Raw genomic sequence first — 14,125 nt, forward strand, 5'->3', positions numbered from 1 at the left:
CTACAGAGTTTGGATTTCATTTAAAGTATAATGGAAATTCCACAGAGAGCCTTCCGCAGCACAGAGACTTAACCCTATCTGAATTTTTTAAACTCCACTCTGGCTACCGTAAGGAGAATGGAAAAGGGGACCCAGAAGCCAAGAAACACAATAGGAGATTAAAAAGTGGCTCAAGCGCAATCAAATAAACTCGTTTATGCCACAAATTCTGTCTCTTAAACTCTAAGGGTCTAACTCCTCAGACCCTCAGTGAGGCTACTAATGGGAAGCTGGTTAAAGAGAGATGTTTGTTCTTTAAAGCAATGATAGCCAACCGGGTGGCATTCAAACATCAGACAAGAAAGGACAGGAGACAGGCCCTTCCAGAAAGGGCAGGACCCAGCCACTTCCTAAGAAGAGAACAAGCAGCCATCTGTTCTGATGCCCGGGAGTGGATCGACTCCCGCCTCCTGCCCCTTCCAGCTCTGTGATTCTGGGACTCCAAAGCCAGAACTCCTGGACAGCACACAGGCTCTGAGCTCACGTCCAGCCAGCCTGTAGCGCTGTCTGCAACAGCAGAACACAAGTATCCTCCCTGGTACCAGGTTCAAACCCTAGGAACAAATCAGTCAGTGTCTGCCAATATCACAAAACAGACTAACTACAAATGCCACCATGGTCTTGCCAAAACATGTATGTGTGTGTGTGTGTGTGTGTGTGTGTGTGTGTATACCAAACCCATATCTGATGGTGCCCCCTAGAACTAAATACCAATTTACAGGCAACCCGAGGGACAGACCATGTGTAATGGCAGATACCATCCACAAAGTCCTGAATGTGGGAAACTCCATAAGACAAACAATCCAGTTTCTTCAATAAATGAATTGTAAGGAGGAAAAAAAAAAAAAAAAGACAGGTGAAAGAAAACTTACAGATTAAGAGACCTATCACCAATCACTCTGGATTGTTTAAAATCTGACTCAAAAACACTTTTGAAAATTTTTATAACTGGGGAAATTTGAATACTTACTGGATATGATATTAAGAAAGTATTATTAATTTGGGGAGGTATAACAGTCATGTTATGTTTTTTTAAAAGAATTTTTATGTTTAGGCCAGGCATGGTGGCTCACGCCTGTAATCCTAGCACTCTGGGAGGCCGAGGCAGGCGGAATGCTCGAGGTCAGGAGTTCGAAACCAGCCTGAGCAAGAGTAAGACCCCCCCGTCTCTACTATAAATAGAAAGAAATTAATTGGCCAACTAATATATATAGAAAAAATTAGCCGGGCATGGTGGCACATGCCTGTAGTCCCAGCTACTCGGGAGGCTGAGGCAGGAGGATTGCTTGAGCCCAGGAGTTTGAGGTTGCTGTGAGCTAGGCTGACGCCACAGCACTCACTATAGCCTGGGCAACAAGGTGAGACTCTGTCACAAAAAAAAAAAAAGAAGAATTTTTATGTTTAAGATGCAAACTAAAATATTTAAGAATAAGATGATCTTATGTCTGGGATTGACTTCAAAATAATCTTATGGGGGGGTGGGCTGATAAATAAATGAAACAAGATTGGCCACGATGAGCTTTTTCTAATAACTCACACAGACATGACAGTCCACAGCGTCAGGATCATCTTTGATAGACTCATTGTTCCCCCAGAGGCTGCCCGTAAGTACTTGCTGAATGATAAGTGAGTCTAAATTTTCCTTCTCATAAACCCCATGATGGGAGTTGTCCCAAAATAACGAGCTCCCCCATAAGAAGTGGATTTCTTTTCCTTTTATGCTAATTGACCTTTCTCTGGTTCAGAATGTCACGCCCAAGGCCACTTTATCCACACCTTTCAACATCCTTCAGAACGTACACATTTTGATTGTGTTCCTCTGCCTCCAACTTTCCCGCTGAAAGTGCCTGTTTTCCTCCTCAGCGGAACCGAGCTCCCTACCTAACCTGGGGCACTCGGGACCTCACCCTCATCTGCCATGTCTATAAGAAAGCAGGCTGTTAACACTGAAGCGCTTTAAAGGAACTCTCCATTGCAGTGGTTTCCAAACTGCAGTCCCCCAGGAAGGCCTCCTTCAGATGCCTCCTGGGAACCAGGCTCCAACCCAATCCCCTCTCAGACACGCCACTGCTTCTGCAAGATCCCATTTCACAGAAACCCTGCACGATGGCCAGAAAGAGGCAGACCTCCAGGTTGCCCCATGGCTCCCATAGAAAGCTGTCAAGTCAAGGCTGGTGAGCACCACACCCATTTCTCCAAGAGGCAAACTGAGACTGCAGCTTTTTGATAGTTCTCAGGGACTGCCAAGAGTGCCTGGGGGTCTCCTGGTTCTGGGCCTATAGGGGACAGGTATATGGGGTACCCATCTCATACCTGCCTCATTACCACCCTCCCTGACACACCTCCCTCTCCCCTAATATGCAGTATTTCCAAGTGGCCTACAGAGAGCAGGACGTTGACAAGGACCACGGGGCAGTCGCTGCAAGCCACACACAACCATTTCAACCCTTAAGGCTAAGAGCCAAGAGTGTTATCTGCCCATGCCTGTCAATTAGAGGTGCTGGGAAGATCGATGGAATGATCAAGCCTTCTGGAAGGATGAGGAGGCACCTGAATCTGGCCTGACCCTGTGATGAGATTGGGAGGAAGAACTCAGCAAATTTAACACCCAGCATGGAGTTTGGGGAATGCTTAGGAGAGGCTGACAGCTGCAGCCTGCTCCAGACCTCCCTCCCCTGCCCTGTGGCTGCCACTGCCCGCAGAGCAAGGGTCAATAGTGCTCCCTGCACTGATTTCAGATACTTAAAGACAAAGAAACTCCAGAAATAGCAAGGGAAGCAAAGATCATCTAGATTTAGGACCAAGAAAAAAACAATCCCTTTGTCTCCTTGGGTAGGTTAAGTCCATGGCCAAAGCCTTCAGAATGGCTGGAGCAACAGAAGAACGCAATGAAGCCAAGGGCTGGGAAGGCCACCAGTGTCTGCCTGCATTGCAGGGAAGAGCACAGTCATCCAGGAAGAAAAGCAAGACGCCATGGGACTGGGGCACCCTGGTCCCAACCAACCCCTGTCCCTGTTCGGGTCCTTCCCTGTGCCTCACTGCATCCCCCGAGACTATCTCTGCCCAGGCCCCAGGCCCACCTGGCTGCCTCCTTGGCCCATGCACAGCTAGTCTTGCCTACTACTGGTGGGGGTGTCACCACCAGACATCTTACCTTGATCACCAGGGCACAGGCCCAGTGAGAGAAGAATGGGAGCAGTTCTGATCAAACCCCCTACATGCTTGTGCAGCACTTCATACCCTTCAGTTGCATCTTCCCCTGCATTATCTCAGTTGTGCCTCGCAAGCCCTTTGTGTGGAGGCAGAAACTGAGGCTCAGGGAGATTAAATCTATATCATCCCATCATAGTCAACAGATGAGCCAGGACTAACACTTCTAGTTCTCTGTGCAAGGACTTTTCCACCCCACCACTCACCCTGGACTCAAAGCCGGGAAACTAGTCCGATGCATCTGCCTTTTCATCCCTCAAAGCAGACCCAAGCTGTCTCAGACTTTTATCCTGTGCATCCTTCTAACTTTAGGGAGTTGGCTTGTTCATCCCTACTCTCCAGACAAAATTCTGAAAGGCAAGGAATGGAAGGGAATCCAAGCCCAGGGGAAAATGGGGTCCAGACCTGAGCTCCAGAGTTCTGATGGCAGCTTCTTCTGCTAGACATGTCCCCCTAGCATGAGCCATTCCCAGAGCACCTGCAGGCTTTCTGCCATATTCGATACAACTTGTACTATTATTATTACTATTTCTATTACATAGATTCATTCTTATGACTTCATCTGTTTAATTTATAGTGACGCTTCATATCAGGGGTCCTCAACCTATGGTAAGTTGTATAATTATTTCATTATATATTACAATGCAATAATAATGGAAATAAAGTATACAATAAATGTAATGTGCTCAAATCATCCCCAAACCATCCCCCTTCTCCCTGCTCCGTGGAAAAATTGTCTTCCATGAACATGGTCCCTGGTGCCAAAAGGACTGGGGACCACTGCTTTATATCACTACCACAAGTGGAAAAATCAGTACCACTGGCCATGACTAAGAGAAAAATCCTAAAACTCAACAGTATAAAAACACAACAACCTTTAAACTCTAGGCAGGCATTGCTCCCCACTTACAGGGCCTGAGCCAGAGGTCTGCTCTTTGTTACAAAAGGAAGATTAGCAAGTGTTTTTAAAATGTGTCAAAGCCAGACTAGCACCAACCTGAAACTTCACCCTTGAAGAAATCACAAGAATTAGTAGAGAAGTGAAACGGGAAGAACTTTCTCACTAGGTGACTCAACGTTATTTTATGCTTAGCCACTTTAAGTCATTTCACTGGAGATTTCACTGGGAACATCTTATTAGACTACATTATGGGAAGGAAGGATGAGCGGGATGGGAGACAACCCACCATAAGGGCAATCCATGCCAGCTTCTTAAAGTCCCTCCTGTTCCTTGCCCGCCACCTCCCCCAGGTACATCCAGCTTCTGGGCAAGTCCAGGGGCTGCTGGTCACCACCTAGGTGTCTCTGGCTCTACCGCCCTTGTCTTAGCCTTTGTCTTATACAGAGTGCAACACTAACTATTCCAAAAGTCCCCTGGAAATTAGGATCCAGCAGGGCCACCAAATCCTGGCATCACCATCTCTGTGGGGTCAGCTCCAATGCCCCCCCTCCGCCCCTGCCCTAGTTGCTGAGAGGCTGTGCCACGTACCCTGGCAGAAGAGGAAGCCTTTGTGCCAACAACCTGCACGGGCAGCTCCCTGGGGTCTGGTGGATGTCAGGCCTGCAGCTAGGGGCTGGAACCCAGGAAGCTACCCTAGGACCTCCTTTGCCCACCCCAAATCCCACACCTCTCACCCCACAAGTCGTCCAAAGTGTCGAGAAAACGGATTTTCAACACCCAGGAGCAAACAGAAGAAAGGTGAAGAGTCAAAGACAGAAAAACCCAACAACAGAGACACGGTGATAGAGCCCAGCAGAAACGGGGGGGGGGAGGGGGGCGGTGGAGTGTGCAACCCCCAAACTTGCTCCTTGCTAGCAGCCACCGAGCGCACAGCAAGTGGATTTCAGCCAGGCGGGCACCTCGCGGGCTCAGCCAAGTTGCAGAGAAGCAAATGGCAACACGGCGCATTGAGCCACTCGAGCTGAGCCAGGGACTGCCGCCCGGGCGGGATCAATGCTACCCAAGCTGCAGGCTTTGGCAAGGGCGCCGCGATCTGCAGGTGCAGGGTCTGGGGGCGAAGGGCTTGGTGACCCTCTGCGGGGTATAAGTCCCGATGGTCCTCCCAGCCGCCCTCGGACTCAGCCAATGTCCTGCCTGGGTTTCCTCGGGCGAGCCGCTGTCCGGGCTAAGCTCCGAACTCGCTCCCCACGACGGCGCCCGGAGAGGAGGCTTGTTTCCATCCAAACCGGAGCCAAATGCCCGTTGAAAAGTCCGCCCCAAAGAAAACTGGAATTTCGCACGAGAGCAGAAGGAAGCGGGAGCCGGCGCTGCCGGGCTTTACCTTTTCTCTTTATTCTGTTTTCGGGATTTGTGCAGGAGTCCGATGAGCACCACGGCGGCGCGGATCCCCGCCTTTCGGCAATGCATCCTCCCTGCCGGCTGGGACATGGCGAGGCCGCCCGCGGTGCCCGGCCGCGCCCTCAGCCGCCCGCCGCGCGTCCCCGCTGCCCTGGCTCCGCGCGCTCCGCGCCGCCCGCACCCGGCCCCCGAGCCCGCGCCCCGGCCCCGGCCGCCCGCCTCTCATGGGCCCCGCCCCGCCTAGGTGCGCCCTGGGGGTCAGGTGACTGGGCGCTCACTTCCCGGCGACCTTCAGCTTCTCCTCGGGGCCCGCGGGGCGGCCGGCGGCCGCTCCCCCAGCGCAGGCATTCCCGAGGCTCGCTCCGGGCGCGGCCCGGGCCGGCGGCTCCCGGCTCTCGCTCAGACGCGCCGCCCGCGCCGGGACCCCGCCCCGGCCCCGCCTCCCCGCCCCGGCCGCGGGCGCTCGGCCGGCCTAGGGCACCGGCGGCGCGGGCGGTTCTGGCTGCCCCGCCGTCCGCGGGAGGCAGACGGCCCCCCTGCGCCCGGCGCTCCCGGGGACTCGGCGCCGCGTTCGCCCCTCGCCTCTCTCCTAGGTGCTCGCCCCGCCAGCCCGGCTGCCCGGCCCCTGCCCTTCTCTCGCCCTCGCCCTCTTCGTCCCCTCCCCTGCGCTCCCGCGTCCCCGGCCCCGCGCCCCCGCCGGCCGGCTGCGGGCTCCCGCCCCAGGCAGAGGCGGCTGACGCACTCTCCAGCCCGGCCCGCCGGGATACTTCTCCGATGCTGTCACTGCCTTTAAAACAGAGGGAGAAAAAACATGCACGGAGAGGAAACACGCGTCCTCTGTCCAAGCGAAACTGCCTGTGCGCTCGGCCACCGCCGCGGGCCTCCCCCGCCCCAGGGCCAGGCTGCCCGGTGACCAGGGGCACCTGGTGCCCACAGCCCGGCGCCCCACTCTCCTGGCTCCGAGCTCCCCGGCCGGCCGGGGCCCGGGGTTGGGGGGCGTGTTGATTAGGGGGACTGCTACCTCCCACCTCCCCCCGGAGTCCGCGAAAGGAAAGGATCGTCGTGGGGGATGGAGGAGTGGGCTGGGGTCAGCTCCCCGTTAATGTTTGCTTTTCCAGCTCGGGGAGTTTAACACAATACAGGGTCAATGATCAACTTCTCCGCGACTACACCTCCTCCTCGCGGGCCAGGTTGCCAGGGAGACGCAGGTGGGGAGCCCCCACCCCGCTGTACCGGCACCGGGGCCCCAGCGCTGGCCAGGGCACACCCGCGGCGTCCGTTCTTCCCTGCCTCCTGCGCACCGTGTGCGAGGTTCGTCTCCACTTCCGAACGGCAGGACATAAGGTCACACCAGCTCCTGGGGATAAGGCCGTGGCCCGGTCCCCGCTATGGGGGAGCCGGTGCTCGTAAGCTCCTCATCCACTTCCGTTTGCTGTCGAGCCTCCCAGCCCCCTCCGCCCGACGCATAACTAACCATTTTGCCTCTAGAGGAAGGCAAGCGGCCAGGGGGCTGGGGGGAATTAAAACAAGCCAATTAGTCCATCTTTGGAAACAGCCCTGTTGGGGCCAAAGAGGTCCCTGAAGCAATTTGCCTTGTTTTTTTATACAGTCTGGTGTTCAAGCAAACAGAAAACCCAGGCAGGGAAGGGGACGGTGCAGGAGAGGGAGAAGGGGCTGCAAATAATTCACGGGCCCGCGGTGGGGCAGCCATGCCTCTCTGGGGTACACCAGGGTGGTTCAAAAATGCACCTTGTCTGTTTATGACACATCCATTAGCAATGGCTTTGCCCCCACCCGGAGTGGGGGGGAGATCACGGATATACCCATGGACATCTATTTATAGCCAGAGATTTGAGTGACCCAGGCCCCACTCCTGGGACTGGCAGTTAGGCAGGCTGCAAGGACTATGCCAGTAGTCACTTGAGAATAGGTCTGGAAAAAGAATAGGGAAATGAGTGTCCTTGGTGGGGAGGAGGGAAGAACCCCAGCACACAGCCAGAGCTTCTCTTACCCGAGGTAGCACAGAGTACAGACAAGGTAGCTGATGGACTACTTCAACTCGATGGCAGAGAGGGTGACCGTGGCACTGGCCATAGGTCTAGCCCAGCATGGGGTGTACTTTATCCACACACACCAGGGAAGGCTGCACTTCAGTGGAAGACCTGACCCTGTGCCCGGCGGGTGAGAATGTGAGTGGTTCCTGCCCATCTCCCACTGCCTAGAAGCTAGTTCAGGTCACAGTGGGTAACAGGGCATTGGAATGATAACACGAAATCTTTCCACCAGGCAGGTTCCATTATGCATGCATGTTCTGGGGTTCCAAACACTCTCAGCTCCTCCACAGCCACCATGTTTCCAAACCCAATGTGGCTGAAAACACGAGCCTGTCTCCAAAAGACCATAACCTCTCAGACCCTGATTCCTGGGTCCCTAAGAGCTAGAAGTTTTCCTTCTGGCCCTGTCCCACAAGCCTGGCCACCCCTGGAGCACAGACCAGATTCTCCTGCTTAACTGCTACCCCAGCCCCTACAGCCCATCACACCCAGGCCCCACCGAGGGACCACCAAAATGCAAGAGAACTCACTGATGGCAGAGAATGTGACAACTGTCTATGATGGGCTTGCTCATTCCACCATTTGTGCAGCTTTGTGCAAGAGACTAGGGTGAGAGAGAGAAACGGAAGACTCCCCTTGCCCAAATAAACAGGGCTAACACACCCCAAACCACAGAACGAGACCATTTCCGGGTAGCGTATGCAGTTGGCTCGGCCAAAGCCTCCCAAAGTCTGGCCATTCCCATACCACCTTCACAATTTTCTGTCTTAATGTCATGTAACTCTGTTCTTCACTTATTATTTTGCTTTAAGTAAATCAACCCACTGTTTTACTTAATTTTAAAAGAAAACATTATCACTACCCTGAATGAAAATCCATTATCACTTGCCATTCAGACCATGAAAACAAATACACATTGATCAGCCTGAGGAAGGCTCTTAGCCTGAAGCAACTTCCTTAAAAAAGAAAAATAGGCAGTGTTAGGTGTTAGCGACACACTTGCACCAAACACTATCCTTGAAGAAATCACGGTTTGAAAGAGAACTGAAAGGGAACAATTTTCACATTCGTGACTCAAAGGTATTCTAAGGCCACATCCGTGGGGCGCTTTGGGGTGGACCCAGAAAGCTGGACACACACAGCCCACAGGAAGCACAGTCGGGGAGGACTGCAGCAGCCAGAGGAGGGGTCTTCTTCCAGACCCCATCCCACCCAACGACTAGTGCCCAGCAAGCAGTGGCCCAGCTCTCGGGACCCGAAAGGCCCGTTGCAGACCCCAGAGCCCCACAGTCTCTGAGAACCAAGTGCCAGCCAGCTGCCAGCCGGGGTCTCTGCCCCAACCCAGGGGAACCCCAAAGGCTGAGGGGGCCTGGGCGGGAGTCTGGAGTCAGGGAGGAGACAGGAAAGTTAATCATGAACAGAGGGCAGACAGCTGCCGCAGCCCATTCCTAAGGGGCCAGTGGGCTGAAACAGACAGACACGCATGCCTGGTCCTGAAGAAAAGGGCCTTCTGTGTGCCTGGGAACCCGCTCCAGGAGACACACTCGTGTGAAACCAGGAATCAGCCCCGCTGATTCTGGCCAGTGCCGCGGTCTGAGAGCCTGCCGCAGACGCTGCCTCCTCGCCCCACCTGACCTCCGACTCCCAGTGCCTCCGCTGCTCTGCAAAGTGACTGCAGAGTGACAGCAGGGCAGCTAGGGCTGGGAGCTGATGGGAGCAGGAGAGGCTATGGAGCAAGGAGGGTGGGGCCTTTTATGAAAACCAGATGTCAGTCAGACGCCTTGCCCCCTCCCCTTCTGCAGGGGCGAGGTCCCCAGCCATTCCCTGGATCGCACAGCCCTCGGAGCAATGCAAGGTTATAAACACGCAACCTCAGACAAGGACCGGCCGGCACCCCTCCTCTCTTCTTGCTTTGGGGGTACACACATTCACACACCAGCCTGGGGAAACCACCCAGAAGCCCCCTCTCACACCTCACACTTCTGAGCACCGTGCGTACACCTGTGCCTGTCAGGAAACAGGCTGACGTTCACTCCTGGCAGGTGCACGGGCGCCCCCTGCCGGGACACAGCAGTTATGTCTCTGGGACACCACCACATGAGGGTGGAGGAAAGGGAAAGATTGAGAAGGTCATTTGAGGTAGGGAGGACAGTTTCTCTTTTTAAGACAGAGATGCGGGAAGAGCCTTTGCCAACATACTGACTCTCTTCTCGGCTCCTAACATCTGCTCCCCAGAGCCCACGATGAGCCCCCAAAGGGGTCCATCCCTCCAACAATAGGGTCCTCCGGTGACAACAACAGGCCAGGACGTCCCCAGACAGGGCTGGGAGGCCTCAAAGACAAGAGTCGGGAACCTCAGCTCAGCCCTACTTTCCTAGAGCCACACACATCATATTAAACAGAGGGTCTGACGGTAAACTGGCTCGGATTTTGGAAACGGATCTCGGTGTCTTGTGTGGCATTTCCAAGCTCCAGGGAAAGGAAACCAGGCCGAAGAAACCCACAGATCCCACTCCGTGGCAGGCATCCAGCCCACGGGCCGCACATCATTTGGTACCCAGAGCCACCAAGGGGGAGCCTGCAACGCGACATCCCAACTTTGCTGATTTCCTGATCAGGGATTACAAAAAGCGGGTAGAGGGAGGAAGAAAGGAGTTCTTCATATGCTGCTTGGGTTACTCAAGGTATTTAAAATATTTCTTTCCTTTTCGGAGGTTTATTTTTATGGATTTTTGAATTTTTGCTAAGCTGCACGACTATAATTTTTCCCACATTCAAAACGATTCTTCTTCCTGGATCTGGTTTGGTGTCTGTTAAAAAAAAAGAAAAAAAAAAGGATTCTTCTGTGTGCGAAATTTCTGATGAACATGAGGAACATGAAGAAGTGTGTTTTGCATGAGGGCTGCCCAAGGTCACTCCAGAGAATCAGAAGCCAAAGAGGCTGAGGACCAGTAGCCTGCAGCACCGTCCAGCTCTCAACCAAGGGTCCCTGGCCCCCACCTCAGTGACAACCAAACCCCCCAGCTGCTGCTACCCATGAAGCCACTTCCATCTCTAGGGTTTTTCTGGGGCTGAGTGGAAACGCTGGGAAGAAAGCCGTCTTTCCATAATATTAGCAACATTGCTTAGCAACATCTTTCAAAGCAAGAACCAGCAGACTCTCCAAAAACCTCTTCTGTTTGGCTCTACAGAGAACAGAGTGGCTTCTTATACATGTATTATTTATATACTATTTTATATATCCACTAACACCTTCTGTGCCTGGCTTCTCTGGGAGATGACGAATTACAACTCTGTGAGATTTCCAGACAACTAGAGCTTTAAGTAGCAAAACTTTTTGCTTGCTAGCTTGCTGCTATTGGAATGGCTGGAAATTTTCTCTAAAATGTCTTGCATACTGTGGTCCTTTAAAAAGGCAGTTTTGATGTAAGCTTTTCCTGGTGACTCAGACCCATTATTATCAATATCAATGACTATAGTGAGCCAAAATGCAGAACTGAACTGACAGGCCATTGAAGTAACACACCCTTTTGTCCCTACACTTAATGGCCCCAAGCAGCTGCGGTGCAAAGACACCACGGCGGCGGTGAGGGAAGAAAAACAGAGACCCTGCAGTCAGGGGGACCTGGGTTAGAATCCCACCTCCAGCTTTTCCTGTCTGTGTGGCCTTGGACTAGGAATTAATCTCTTTGTGCCTCAGTTTCTTCATCTGCGAAATGGGGATAACAGCAGTGCCATGCTCCTGGAGTTATTGCAAGGATTAAATGAGAAGACGTGGTCTCCGCAAAGACTTGTGTGTTAATGCTCATAGCAGTTTTGCTCGAAATAGCCAGAGTCTGAAAACAGCCCAGGTGTCCATCAGCGAATCGGGTTCTATCCACACGGTGGAATGCCACTCGACAATAGAAAGGAACGAAAGAAACACTGACACAAGCAGCCACCTGGATGCATCTCAAAAACATGATGCTGAGTGAAAGAAGCCAGATACAAAAAAAAAAAAAAGAAAAACACTGACTATACGATTCCATTTACGAGCAGCTTCAAAACAGACAATGTAAGGTACAAAAAAAATTAGAACAGTGGCTGCCTCTGGATGTGGGAGATTTTTCTGGATAGAGTGGAAATGCTCTACAGGGAGGAGGGGATGCATTCGTCGAAAATGTAACATTAAGATTTGTGCATTTTTTTTCTTTTTTTTTTTTTGAGACAGTCTCACTTTGTTGCCCAGGCTAGAGTGAGTGCCGTGGCGTCAGCTTAGCTCACAGCAACCTCAAACTCCTGGGCTCAAGCGATCCTCCTGTCTCAGCCTCCCGAGTAGCTGGGACTACAGGCATGCGCCACCATGCCCGGCTAATTTTTTCTATATATGTATTAGTTGGCCAATTAATTTCTTTCTATTTATAGTAGAGACGGGGTCTCGCTCAGGCTGGTTTCGAACTCCTGACCTCGAGCAATCCGCCCGCCTCAGCCTCCCAGATTGCTAGGATTACAGGCTTGAGCCACCGCGCCCGGCCTGTGCATTTCAATGTATATAAATTCTACCTCTGAAAAAGAGCTGAAACTACTAAATAATAGTAACAATACAAGAGTGAGAATGGAACAGGTAGAGGGCATAGATAAAATAAGAATGGCAGAAAGTTGGTTACTGCTCAGGCTGAAGGAGGGGGAAGCTCTACTTACTTTGTGTGCTGGACAAGTTCCATAGCAAAAGATTAAAGAAAATGTTCATAGTGGAAACAAAGGTTGGAATTGATTTTTATTGCGGTCTTTGTATTTTTCTTCCGTTTCCAAATTTTATGTAAGGACGATGTACTATTTTTATAAACAAAAAGATAAGTATTATCCAAAATTTTTAATGAGAATGCATGTGAAAGCACCTTGAGCGTAACCTGTGAGTGGCCAGAGCTGTCTGTGTGGAGGCGTGGGGGTGCCAAGCAGACCCGGCAAGCAGGGGCTAGACGAGGCCAGGACACCCTCAAATTCGACCCCACGCAGACCAGACCGCCGTGTGGACGGCAGACACTGGCAGGGGCTCACAGACTTCGTCAACCAGAGAATTCACAGGTTGGAGCCCTTTCCACCCGATTCCTGATAGATTCTAATTAATCTCCCCGTTATCCGAACTCATCTCTTTCTTCCACCAGTCCCTAAAGAACTCTGGGCTGGATATTCCTTTCCAGCGGGAAAATGCCCCTGTTGGCAGGTATAATCAAAGTCTTCCTGGCTGGGCTCGGTGGCTCACGCCTGTAATCCTAGCTCTCTGGGAGGCTGAGGCGGGCGGATCGTTTGAGGTCAGGAGTTCGAAACCAGCCTGAGCAAGAGCGAGACCCCGTCTCTACTATAAATAGAAAGAAATTAATTGGCCAACTAATACATATAGAAAAAATTAGCTGGGCATGGTGGCGCATGCCTGTAGTCCCAGCTACTCTGGAGGCTGAGGCAGGAGGATCGCTTGAGCCCAGGAGTTTGAGGTTGCTGTGAGCTAGGCTGACGCCAGGGTACTCACTCTAGCCCGGGCAACAAAGCGAGATTGTCTCAAAAAAAAAAAAAAAAGGCCTTCCTGCTTAGCCTGCGACAGCTTCCTTCGCTGCAGACTCCGGACTCTAACTCATTGATGTGTTAATGATCTTTCCCACCCTGACATTAAGTCCTTTTAGCCTAAAAGGCAAACACAAAGCTTATCTTCATTGTTGACACAGCTTTGCCCAGCCCTGAGCTCTGAGCCTCCCGCCGAGCGACTGCATGTCTGCAATTTGCAATTTCTATCATGTTTGCTTTCTGGGGCCTTGCCACCCGAGCCATTAGGAAAGTTCTTCCTGCTGTCTAGCCTGCGTCACCCCTGTGTAATCAAAGCTCTTTTTTTTTGTAAGCAACACCCTCTCCACTCTTAGGGGAAAAAAAAACACTCGGTTCCCATTCAGTTCCCACAATCCCAACCCTCGCCTAAGTCCCAAAGCAGCTTCAGAAAACTGCGCTAGCCATTTTCCTTTCACGTTGAGCCTCCAAATTCTTTGCTTTCGCCCATTTTGTCCCCATCCCACCCTCTCGCTTACTGGGGGTCCCAAGGTAGGATCAGGGGCCTCCTGGGTCACAAATGACGGGTCACAGCTGATAACTAAAGGACCACAGTGTGCCGATAATTTCCTTCTTTTGAATACATCAGATCATTTCTAACGTTCAGAGCGAGCTGCGGCATAAATACGATCCGTCACACTTTCGTGGCAGGGGACGCACGGGGAGGGGGTGTCTAAGACTGTCCCCAGGCAAGGCCAGCAGGGACCTTAGCATGGCCCCATGTCAGTGGTGGGAACTGCTCTCTTCATGACCCTGGGAAGCAAAGCTCTTGCCTTTCTTAGAGAACCTGAACCAGAAACACTCTCAACCCACCCCCTTGCCCTGGGAGACAGTGGGATGCAAAGGGGTCACCTGCAGGTAGGCATTTAAATGACAATGTAAGTAATGGAACCATCCAACAGGGAAATTACCTGAGCTGTTTTCCTAGCTGTAGATCTGTCTCAAAAGA

The 14,125-nt window shown here is 52.2% G+C and overlaps 1 protein-coding gene across 7 annotated transcripts in view; it reads right to left on the reverse strand.

Annotated features, from left to right (window-relative positions):
• The window catches only part of RAP1GAP2 (RAP1 GTPase activating protein 2), a 213,677-nt gene that overhangs the window by 150,963 nt on the left and 48,589 nt on the right, over positions 1-14,125 (reverse strand). For 3 of the 7 annotated variants that reach the window (XR_012913039.1, XM_075994245.1, XM_020281237.2), the window contains exon 1: positions 5,532-5,675. The exons of the other annotated variants lie outside the window; for them this stretch is intronic. Coding sequence is in view for 2 of the 3 variants with exons in the window: in XM_075994245.1 (XP_075850360.1) it covers positions 5,532-5,638 (107 nt within the window). In the remaining variant the exon portion in view is untranslated. Of the gene's footprint in view, positions 1-5,531; positions 5,676-14,125 lie in introns of those variants that run through there. 7 annotated transcript variants of the gene reach the window in all.

This window comes from Microcebus murinus, chromosome 18 (genome assembly GCF_040939455.1).
Source record: "Microcebus murinus isolate Inina chromosome 18, M.murinus_Inina_mat1.0, whole genome shotgun sequence".
Taxonomy (NCBI): Eukaryota; Metazoa; Chordata; class Mammalia; order Primates; family Cheirogaleidae; genus Microcebus; species Microcebus murinus.